General features: G+C 42.0%; 1 protein-coding gene across 1 annotated transcript in view; it reads right to left on the bottom strand.

The window, feature by feature from the left end:
• The window catches only part of ANTXRL (ANTXR like), a 125780-nt gene that overhangs the window by 18632 nt on the left and 95114 nt on the right, over positions 1 to 12034 (bottom strand). Inside the window, exons 14-16 of the mRNA XM_033943828.1 lie at positions 7676 to 7714; positions 1769 to 1867; positions 19 to 186 (exon numbers count right to left, since the gene is read on the bottom strand). Coding sequence (XP_033799719.1) covers positions 19 to 186; positions 1769 to 1867; positions 7676 to 7714 — 306 coding nt within the window. The remainder of the gene's footprint in view (positions 1 to 18; positions 187 to 1768; positions 1868 to 7675; positions 7715 to 12034) is intronic.

Raw genomic sequence — 12034 nt, 5'->3', positions numbered from 1 at the left:
CAAACCAACAACGCTTACCTTTATTGGAGTGTACCATTTCCTTTCCAGCGGTACTTTTTGTGGAGAGTACTTTTTAGGTTTTGGCTCCCAAGGTTCATATTCTTGCTCTGGAAGTTTGATAACAGCATTTTTGGGTTTTTCTAGTTTAGCACCTTCTTCCGTTGAACCTTTATCACCCCATCTTACCTAATTAATATGAACATATGCATTATAATTTGCATACAATGTCTCTTTATGTCTCTAAGCACTGTTAGAATTTGTTTTAATATGAATTTAGGACACATTAAGACCAGCTCAAGAGATAGCAGCACCCTGAGCCACCTTGCTTTGGTAGCATCCTCCTACCCCCATATCACTTCCAGCGCCCCCTCTATCTCCCATCTAGGGTTTGGCCTCTCTCCCTCTCATGGGCTGGCTGAAGGCAGCTTGTCATGTTGCTGCTGCTCCCACCAGCAACCAACATAAAAGTTATAAGATGGTTGAGGAATGAGAGAGGTGAGGGAATGGTGCCAGACTTATGGGGAGGGGGGAGGAGAGAGACCAGACCAGGGAGGGGGGAGAAAAGGCTTAACCTGTAGACCAGGTGAGGTCAGAGACTACGTATTTTGGTGCTCTTAGTCACTGGTGCCCTGGCCCTGAGCCTCACCTCATGCAATGGTTAATATGACCTGGGACACATATTTTTTCCTGTTTTGTATGTGTGAAAAATCCAATCAAATGGACATAGGAAGAATGCTGGAACATTACATATGGAATAGGTTTCACTCCAGTGCTATTGGAAGCAAGAGTGGCACATTGATAAGCACAAAGGGATGAGAACCTGGGAAACAAGAGCTCAGATCCCACCTCTACCACTAAAGATCCCTCTGTCCAATATTCAGCTAGTGGTGGGTAGTGCTGTTAATATCTGCTGCTGGCACTGAACTTAGATATTTAATGCCGGGCAATATCCAGTTGTCAGCATTGAATTTTTTTTTTTTTAAGCTGGCCAGCTAATGCCTGGTTAACTCAACATTCAGAGCTAACCATCGATTCATTAGCGCATAAAGTGGTTCAGCATGAGCTAAACAAGTTGAAATTAAAGAAGAAAGTTCTTATGACAAAATAAAAAGGATAAAATCCCCTAAACAAAACATAAACTCAATCAGGCTCATATTCAAATCGCTGGAGATTGTTGGAGATCTCCTGCACTCATGATGATACTGGAGATTTAATGCAGTTGCAGTATCTAGCCACTGGCACTGAATGTCCAGTCTGTTTTTAGCCAGCCAAGATATAGCCAGCTTTACCAATACTCAGTGGCTAGCCAACTATGTCTCAAAAGTCAAAGACATACCACCCTTTTAGGGGTTGCGTTTGGCCACTGAACTTTAGTTGGCGAGCTGCTGAATATTGGCAGTGATTGGTTATGTTGCATGATATAGCTGGGAACCAGCTAATCCGCTGAGCCAGATATTCAGCATAAGGAAGCTGGCTATCTAGAACATAACAATTTTATTATATTTATCCTAGGAATAAGCAGTGGATTTCCCCAAGCCATCTCAATAATGGCCTATGGACTTCTCTTTTAGGAAATTATCCAAACCTTTTTTTAAACCCTGCAAAGCTAACTGCTTTCACTACATCCTTCCCCACTGAATATTGTCGGCTAGCCGGCTATGTGCTAGTTAAATGGCCAGGAGCCATTCCTGTCTGTCTAGATAGCACTGAATATCTTTTTTATCTTAAAGGATAAGATCATTTCCGCTATTATGAAAAAATTCTTTACCTCCATTCGTTTAATGCCCCCAACTCCTCGGCCCCCATAATAAGAAGCATCTACAGTTGGCCACTTTTTCTTTGGTAGTCCATCCTCATCATCAGATTCCTAAGAGAAATAAGAAGATGTAGTTTGCTATGAGATGCAAGCAACACGGGGTGTAAGCAATAGTTCAGTGTGTTACAGTAGCACTTTTTGAGGCACCAGCTCTGAAAATGACATTGTACAGATGCAACAACAGCATAAAAAGGAGTCTTGTGCTCACAGCTGCAACCTATCAGTTAGAAACCATTTTTCTGTTAAGGGTGACCTTTATTTATACTCAGCTGTGCACAAACCTTCAACCCAGAATCTGCATCCAGCAGAACAGAAGGAGCTGTGTGTGTGTGAAAATCTACATTCCACCAAGCAAGTGGCAAAGTCGGTTCACACAAAGGACAATCATGTATTGATACGATGACGGAGAAGCAGATTAGTTTTTTTCTCTAGGAACAGCAATGAATATAGTTGAAAACAAGACACTATCCCCCAGATTCTACAAAGGACCGCTCTCCTAGGTCGGTGCCCCAAATAATTAGTTAATGAGCTCTGACGATTTAAGTATTGGAGCTAACAAGCCCTTAATTGGCACTTATTATGATAGTCAAAGAAAAGTGTTCAGAAATAAATAAGCTTTAAGTTGCTTTCTGCAAAAAGTAAAATGAATCCATTTTTACAGAGTTCCAGTGAAATGAATGAATTCCACAATTTGTGGCTCATTATTTGGAAAGTGGAGGATCTTAAACCAAGGAGGCTGTCTACACGGAAACTTGGAACCTCAAGCAATTACATATCTAAGTCTTTGATGGTGATACGTAACTAATGATACGTTAAAGAGATAAGTGTTTTAAAAGTTCCTTCAGATGCATTTCCATCAATAACTAAACTGCATTACCTGCCTGCAATACATAGATCTGAGTTAGAGTCTAAGCAGGAGCAATCTGTTATGGATACCCTGGATGTATTCGCATTTGGTCTTGGAGAGATAACACCTGCTATTTTGACTAAGACATTGGCTTTGGCAGTAGATCACAACAGGTTACTAAACTACATTTTGTCATCATGATGCCATGTTATGCTTCTGACTTAGTGTATTAGGATGTATCTGGATGTGACTATGGAGACACAGAAGAGGCGAAAACTTTCTATTCCTCAGACTTGGGTACTTCAGTCAGCTAGAAGCATTGTTAAAAGTTTCCAAACAAGTGAATAGTTAAATTTTGATCTGTTAAATATGATTTTTCCAAACCCAGGTAGTGGACCTCCTTTATTAAAAGTGAAATGTTTGTGTTTGTCTGTCCTAATGCATCCCAGCTGAACCTGTATAACTTGCTAGGTATCATTTTACAAAGCTTTCGAAAATGTTGGTCTTAGCACACCTTTGTATGAGATTTTCTTGCAGGCTAAGGCCATTTATGCCACAGCCAGAAAATGTCAGATATTTCATTTTTTCAATTAATGACCATGTGTTAATGTCACCTGGGAGCACCTACTAATACCTAGTTTGTAGGCAGTAAGGCCCAGATTCTCTAAACGACGTTATTGTCGGTGTCCATCTTATAAACAGCCACTGATTGAGTGTCAATCACGCGACGGTGCCGTTCAGAGAATTGCGCCTCTGGCAAAGGTAGGTACCGGAAATGTATGCCATGGTTTTCAAGGCCTATACAGTGCCTGACACCACTTCTGGCATTAGCCACACCTACAGTGGTCATTCTCGCGCACGGGTGTACAAGATATACTTTTTATTTCAATTTTTCAATGCCTTAAAAACTTTTTTACACATAAGAGTATCCTTGTTTTTAATATCAGATATATTTAGCTTTCATCACGTTTTTATTGGCTTTTTCTTCTTTTTTTTTTTTTTACAAAATGTTCTGTTCATGTGACGATGTCATTGCATCAGTCTGCTACGGACACACGCTTTTCACCGCCGTTATAAGTGTATTGAGGGCGGCTCGTTTTCCTTCATTTACTTACAAGCTCTGAGATCGTTTTCTCACATCGTCTAGGTAAGGACAATGTTTTCAAAATGTTTTTTTAAGCTTCTCATTGAGCTTTATTGGTTTTATATTTTTTTCACTACGTTCATTTGTAAAATTGGCCTTTTAATCTTCTTTGTTGCAGTGTTTTTACGGCATTTCCGTACCAGGTACCTCTCAGACTCTTTTGTTTTGGTTTCTGTTTCATTTCGTCAGGACCTATTGCCTCCAGATTTTGTTGGTGGTCTTGTTTCTGTGGATATAGTGCTTGGTTGTATGATTTGGTGCCCTTTTGGTCCATCCGATATCACTTTCTTCAGGATATCACCGTGTTGCACGTTGCTTATTAGCATACAAATCACATTTTCACACACTCCTTTGTTTCTCATTCATGGTCGCTTGCCCATATCTGTATATATGCTTCCACATCATGACTATTTCAACTTATGTGCTCTTCATTTACAATGGTTCACTTTCAAAAAGGGTCTCTTCATGTTCTGATTTAATATGTGCTGACTATTTTAAGATATATACTTTATATTTTTTACTCCCTCTTCTATTAAACTGCGCTAGCAGTTTTTAGCGCAGAGAGCCGCGCTGAATGTCCTGCGCTGCTCCCGACGCTCATAGGAACTCTATGAGCGTCGGGAGCAGCGTGGACCATTCAGTGCGGCTCCCCACACTAGAAAACTGCTAGCGCAGTTTAATAGAAGAGGTCCTTAGTGTCCCTATTTGAATATGTGCTGTTTCTAAACAAAGTGTAACCCATTTTTATTTTATATATGCATGTTATTATGATATTTATACTATAAATAATTTTTTAATATACATTTTATATTTTACATGTACACTTCCCCTTCTGTATTCGTGGTTTTTGTTAACTGCAGTTTTGATTATTTGTATCCTGGCTCCGCCCCAAAATTTACATCACTGCTCCTGGCGTTGCACATAGGAAATCGCTGCTCCCCTCAGCCATCTTTCTCCCAGCTGAAGTTCTGAGAAGTAGACTGTTGGATCACAACCTCTTTACTGTCTGATTGTCTCTAGCTGCCAGTGAAAATGTATGTTCAATTTAGATCGATACTTCGGGTGTTCAGGGCACCACGCATGGAACGGTGTAGAGTCAAGAGTGTTGGATAGCAGAAGGGAGTGGATAATACTTTAAAGCCTTGATGTGCCTTGTGTTCCAGCTATTGGATTTCATCAGCAAGCTAAGTCTGCTTTAAGTTACAGCGCTGCAGGTCAGGTTATTCGTGGTTTTCATCTTTTTTAGGGCTTTTTTTACAGAAAACCCACGAATAACATACAAAAAGTTATTTGTGGTTTTTCGGTATTCGCTGCCATGTTGTTTCCCTATCACTGCGAATGTGGAGGGGGGAGTGTATTTTATTTTTGTTCTGTATGTCTGTTTAGTTTCCCCTGAGGAAGGCGTTTATACGCAGAAACTAGGATCCTTGTTGGAACCATACTTTCGAATAAAGACTATTTTTTGAAAAGACACCTTCCTTGCCTTTCTGTTGTACTGCAATAACTGATTAGAAATGTAATACAAAAATGAACAAGATTGCATTACTTTCAAGCGGACTCCTTCAATGTAGTACCCTGGCAATACAAGCCTTTGTACTGTATATGGGCACTTCTCAACTTGCATGTTTATTTTATTTATTTACTAGTCTTGAAGCCCGTTACATTAATGGGTGCTAGAATAGATGTCTGTCTTTCTTTCTTTCTGTCTGTCTCTCTGGCCCCGTCTGTCATTCTTTCTCTCTGCCTCAGCACTGTGAGGTTCTAGAGAATGACACGGTGACAGAATCCGTCACTGCCACCGTCCCCACACATAACCGTGGGAAACCACTTCGGCCGGTAGTGCTGTTTTTCCTTGATGGAGGTCTGCACGAGCAGGGAGGCGAGCCCTTCTCAAGGGGGCGAGACAGGCTGCTGAGGAGCTTTGGAGGCTGCTGCTGTTAGCCCCGCAGAGACGGAGTGGCCGTGCCAGCGCCGCTCTCCCTTTCAGCGGGCCGGGCCAGAAAAGGAGGAGGAGAGTTACGGTTAGGTGCAGTCCGTCTGTTGTATGGTGACGTATAAGCGCGCATGCGCACTCTTGTGGCCACATCACGACGGATCAGGGAACACGGCTTTAGAGTGCGCATGCGCGCTTACCATTTTATTATTATAAATAAACCACTTATAGCCTAAGTGGTTAACATTCAGGTACTCAAGTATTTCTCCCTATCTGTCCTGGAGGGCTCACAACCTGACTAATGCAACTAATGTAATGGAGTGTTAAGTGACTTGCCCACGGTCACAAGGAGCAGCATTGGGTTTGAACCTCCAACCTCAGGGTGCTGAGGCTGCAGCCCTAACCATTAGGCCACGCCTCCATTTCGATGCAGGCATCAGTAGTAATGATACTTAATAAGATAATTCCCTCTTTTAAAGAGATGCATTTTATTTGATGAATGATTTATCTCCATCCTACACAACCATAAGGTTGCTCAATAAACTCCAAGTGCTCCCTACTGACAACATCAGAGGTCAGAATGAAGGCACGCTGCTTTCTTACTTCTGTGGGAGATGCTCTGCCTTTAGGTCTAAGTGAACAATTAACTTTCTATTCATTACTGATAATTCTTAACAACTCTTCCAGCTGTAGCAGATATATTGCACCTAGAGAGCAGATTTATGTTTTCTTCTTTGTGTCTCTCTCTTTGTCCCCCTAGATCAGTGATCTTCAGTCTTTTTCAAGTGGAAGCCACTTTAACAAAAGTACTTCAGTGCAGCGCCCAGAATCATCACTGCACAAAATGTCGAGTGCCCTGACCAGAGGGGTCCGCTCTGACAATTCAACCAGCCCGGTTGCTCAGCCACCCTCAAAGCATCTTATGTAACTAAAACAGCAATGTGTCCCCTTAACCTGTATCACCTTCCCCCTCTCCCTTAATGAATTTCCACTGAACTTTCTCATTCCCCTTCCCACAGCTCTTCTGTAAATGACTCCCTGCCTGCACCTAAGTTAACATGAAATGCCATTTAAAACAGCAAACAACATCAAATTTAAAGCGCCTACCGATGACTAAATAAAAGGTGATGGGATCATGCCTCCGGAGGCATCGACCAGTGCCTAATGCCACTATAGATGCAGCTAATGCTGGAAGTGGCGTTAGGCGCTGTAAAGTGCTTACCTAGGCACAAATCACAGCAAAGACAGGTGCCAGAAGCGTAGGCCTTGAAAACCCTGGCCTACATTTTGGGGGCCTATCTTTCCCAGAGGCGCGATACTCTAAAAGGCGCTGTCGCGTAATTGACACGTGATCGGCGGCTGCTTTTTAGGCAGCTGCCAATATCGGCGCCATTTAGAGAATCTGGGCCACAGTGTCTTTCCTCAACGCACTCTTCTCTCCAATCTCAACCCAGCCAGCCTCAAACTCCATTTTCCTCTCCCTCCCTGTATGTCAGCTCTTTCCTCAGTTTGCTAATTACCCTTCGCTTGGTTAGATGCGTTCTTCTGACACAACCCCTGTAGAACAGCTGATCTGTTTTCTTCCAGCATCTCTCAGTTTTAGCTGTGCACTGCCAAACTTCCTGTGCAATTCTCAGTCTAGTGAGAACAGTGTGGGAGGTCAGGCACCACTTGGCTCAAACTCACTGAGAACTGCATAGTGCCAGAAAAAAAAAACAGGCAAGCTGTTCCAGAGGAGGCACCAGTGGCCAATTTCTGGAAAAGACAGTAGAGAGTTCATATTCAAGTAAGATAGTGAGACAGCTGGACTTAGGGTTAACCGACTAGACAATGAAGAACACTGAACTATCCCATCTTCCCAGTAGGTTTGTAACATTCCTTTGAAATGACCAAAAGTGTATTGTTTATACTATATAAATAAACACATTTACTTACAGGTTCAGGTGGTGGAGGTGGTGGTGGTTCCTTGATGACCTAGAGCATTTAGGAGACACACAAATAACAATTCTTCATTTTGCATGATCTAATACACATTTTTAGTTTGGGTCATCCAATAATCTACTTCGAAGGGGCTGCTAAAAAGTTCTTAGCCCAGCCCAATTGCTTGAGTGTGATGGGGAATGGGAGTAGGATGGTCGGTATATGAAGCTATAAATAAACTTGAAACTTGAACGAGGGGCCACTGAAAAGTTCTCAGCCCAACCAAGAAGACAATGGCATGGAGCCATGAAACTTATAAGTTATTGCACACTTGACACTTTTCATTTCAATGATAAAGAAGTGTAGAATAACTTATAAGTTTCATAGCTCCACGCCATTCTCTTCTTGGTTGGGCTGAGAACTTTTCAGTGGCCCCTCGTAATATTAGGAGATCTAGATCTCCATCCTTCTCCCACTCCCATCACACTCAAGATAATTTAGTCTTCAGGAGGTCTCCTTCTCTATTTGATCCTTTTTCACACTTTACAGAGCACACAGCACAGAAGGTAAGAGGTAGGGATGCTACAATGTAGAATTCCTGTGATGTGTGCAGTCTGTTCAAATCCAAGTCTAAAGCATGGCAGCATCATAGACTGGAGCGTCCATACCATCATTATCTATTTTATACGAAGCACGGTCAATAACACTGGTCAACAAAAAAAAAGTTTTTCTTTGCTACTGAGAACTTAAGAGGTGTTCTTAGTTAATTTAATGATGCTGATTTCAGATCTGTAATTGAAATTCAGCTAGCACGTCAGGTTTCTGAGATACACGTTACTGATTTTTTAGACAGTTTGCCATATCGGTACAATATTGCGAGTATGAACTGTGTCCCACCAAACTTGTGTTAAGGAGTTTACTCTGAAAACAAACACAAAGACAATAAGGAGACATGTTACAGCATACACTTCTCCCTCCGAATCTGCGGTTTCAGCATCCGCGGATTCAGTTATTCGCAATTTTTTTTTTTAGATCCATTTTCATTTTTTAGGCTATTTTTAAGCCCTCTTAGACCCCCCCTTAAGCCTTACCTGGTGGTCTAGCGGGTTTTCGGGGCAGGAACGATCTTCCTACGCGCCTGCCCTGTACAGATCACTCATAGGAAAAGGCTGCCATGAGCACCCGTAGTCTCTCGAGATTATGACAGGAGCTCACGGCAGCCATTTCCTATGACTGATCTGCACGAGGCAGGAGCGTAGGAAGATCGCTCCTTCCCCCAAAACCCGCTAGACCACCAGGTAAGGCTTAAGGGATGCTGGGGGAAGCGGGCATGGGTCAGAGCCGACCCAAATATTATTTGTGTTTTTTTAATATTCGCAGGCCAGCTCTGCCCCTAATCCCCGTGGATTTGGAGGGAGAAGTGTTTATTTATTTATGCCTCTCTTAACTCACACAAAAGTGATGTCAGCATGTTTGAGACACTTGCATTTACGCTTGTACTATATATTTGTCTCTCTTTGCAAGAACCAACAATAGTCTCCTATCATACTGAGATTGAACTTTCTCTGATATCTACTTTCCATCACCTTGATATCTTGATGAAATCTTTCCCTATGCTCATTGCTGACATCAGCAAGATTGGGTGGGAAGAAATCGAGGTGAGAATGTAAGAAGTATATTTTAAGTGACATTCTGGCACCCATTTTATCTTTTATAACACCTTATAATAGTTTACAACACTTTTTACTAGTATTTATTTCATCACTCATGGTCCACTTCACTATTGGTCTCTCACATTCACTAACCCCCTCTTTTACAAGACTGCGATAGCAGTTTCTAGCACATGGAGCCATGCTGAATGGCCCATGCTGCTCCCGACGCTCGTAGGAACTCAATGAGCGTTGGGAGCAGCGTGGGCCATTCAGCGTGGCTCCCCGCGCTAGAAACTGCTATCACAGTTTTGTAAAAGGAGGCCTAAGTTTTTTCCTTTACTTTATCAGCAAATATTTTAGCACCATTGATGTAGCACCACTTTTAACACTTATTCAAATTTCACTCCATAATCCATTACATTTTTCAATAGGACCCCTGAAGAAGTGTTTTTCGAAACATGAACCGTGTCGGGTCCGCACCTTCTAACATTAAGGACTAATTTTGGATACTGTATTGTTTTTATTGATAATTATTGTTTTTATTTTTATTTTTTTTTACTTCATTGAATAAAACTCCTGTACCTTGTACATTTACTGCAGTTTTGTTTTTGTTTTGTTAATGTCTTTCCACTGAAGTTACTGTTGTTTTTTGTTGCTTTTATCCATTAGCTGATATACTGTCAGCATGTTCTCCAGAAGTTCAGCATAATTCTCTGATCTGTGATTACAAAGAAAATTCTGAACAACCAGCACGAGGGTCAAGATAAGGAAATTGGGTCATTAGGGCATAGACAGGGGGTGGGTAAGCAGAGTGGGCAGACTTGATGGGCTGTAGCCCTTTTCTGCTGTCATCTTCTATGTTTTTATGAATGCTTCCTATGCTGCTGATTCAGCTGGGTTCAGCTTCTGTTTGAACGCATCATCAATGATCAGTTCAAGGATTTTGGGTCTAACAAAAATGCCTTCTTTAATTTTGACTTCACTTTTCTTGAAACCAAAAGTACTTCTTAGGTGCTGAAATGCATCACCATTTCTGTCTATCGCCTTGACAAAATTTTTCAGCAGACTCAGTTTTATGTGAAGTGCTGGAAGATAGATTTTCTTACAATGTACTAACGGCAGGTGGTTCACCTTGTATCTACCAGGTATGGATTCATCATAGTTTGGCCATTGTTTCTGCCTGTAGTGGTTGGCATCATCACGACTGTTCCAAAGACACAAGAAGCACATGTAAGGTTACTCATGCACAGTTCTGGCTCAGTGCGAGTCTAACATTCCAAGAGACAGGATGTTAGGACAGTCTCGTGCGAATCAAGTAAGAAACTGCTAGATTTGGAGCACTGTTCAGAGGTAAACTTTCTCACAAAAGAAGGGAAAAAGCCAAAGGAAATAAATGATCACATGACTTCAGTTTATGGTGAGTATGCCCCATCATACTACAAAGTAAAATTTTGGACACACAGTTTAAGTGGGATAGAGAGTCTATTGAAGAAGATGACCCTCACATTGGATGGCCTATGAAAGCAACTTCCACAGAGATGTGCAAGAAAGTCGAGGATATAATTTAAGGTTTCCCAAATAGCTGAAGAAATGGGCATCTTGGCAGATACAGTTTGGAAAATAATTCATGAAAAGTTGGGCATTTCCAAGGTTAGTACTAGATGGGTTCCAAGAATACTGATAGTTCCAAGAAGGCTCCAGTGCTGTCAGAGAACTTTGAGATGCTCCGTGAAGACCAAGTAAACTAAACTAAACTAAACTAAACCTTAGGTTTGTATACCGTACCATCTCCGCAAGCGCAGAGCTCGGCACGGTTTACAGAGGTTGAGAGGAAAGGAACTACAAAGATGGATATAGGAGAGGGACTGAGAAGATAGAGAGAGGACAGGGTACTAGAGAACGGGGGGTGATTAGATTTTTGAAAAGAGCCAAGTTTTCAAGTGTTTGCGGAAGGTTTGGAAGGAGCTAGAATTTCTGAGCGGGGATGAGAGGTTGTTCCAGAGTTCTGTGGTTCTAAAGGGGAGGGATGTTCCAAGCTTTCCTGCGTGGGATATACCTTTTATAGATGGGAAAGATAGTTTCAGTTTTTGGGAGGATCTAGTGGAGAGTGGGTTTGAGGAATTCCAAAAGAGTGGGATAACGGGAGGAAGGACGCCATGTAGAATCTTGAAGGCTATGCAGGCACATTTATAGAGGACTCTGGAGTATACTGGGAGCAAGTGAAGCTTGGAGAGGAGTGGGGAGACGTGATCGAACTTGCCTTTTGCGAAAATAAGCTTGGCCGCGGCGTTCTGAATTAGCTGAAGTCTATGGAGGTTTTTCTTAGTTAGGCTGATATAGATGGAGTTGCAGTAGTCCAGTCTAGAGAGGATGGTGGATTGAACGAGGATGGCGAAATGAGAATGATGAAAGCAGGATCTTATTTTCCTCAACATATGGAGGCTAAAGAAGCATTTTTTTACCAGGGAGTTGAGGTGATCATTGAAGGAGAGAGAGGAGTCTAAGATGATGCCTAGGATTTTGCTTGAAAACTCAAACTGAAGAGTGGGGCCGGAAGGTAGTGGGATGGAGGTGGGTTTTTCATCGTTTGGTAACTGGAAATGAGACTTGGGTCTATCAGAGAGATCCAAAGTCCAAACTGGAGTCAATGCAGTAGAAACACAAGTCATCCTCCACCCTAAAAAGGTTCAAGACAGAAAAATATGCAGGCAAAGTCATAGCA

Source organism: Geotrypetes seraphini, chromosome 4 (genome assembly GCF_902459505.1).
Source record: "Geotrypetes seraphini chromosome 4, aGeoSer1.1, whole genome shotgun sequence".
NCBI lineage: Eukaryota > Metazoa > Chordata > Amphibia > Gymnophiona > Dermophiidae > Geotrypetes > Geotrypetes seraphini.
This window is presented reverse-complemented; position numbering and strand designations above follow the sequence as displayed.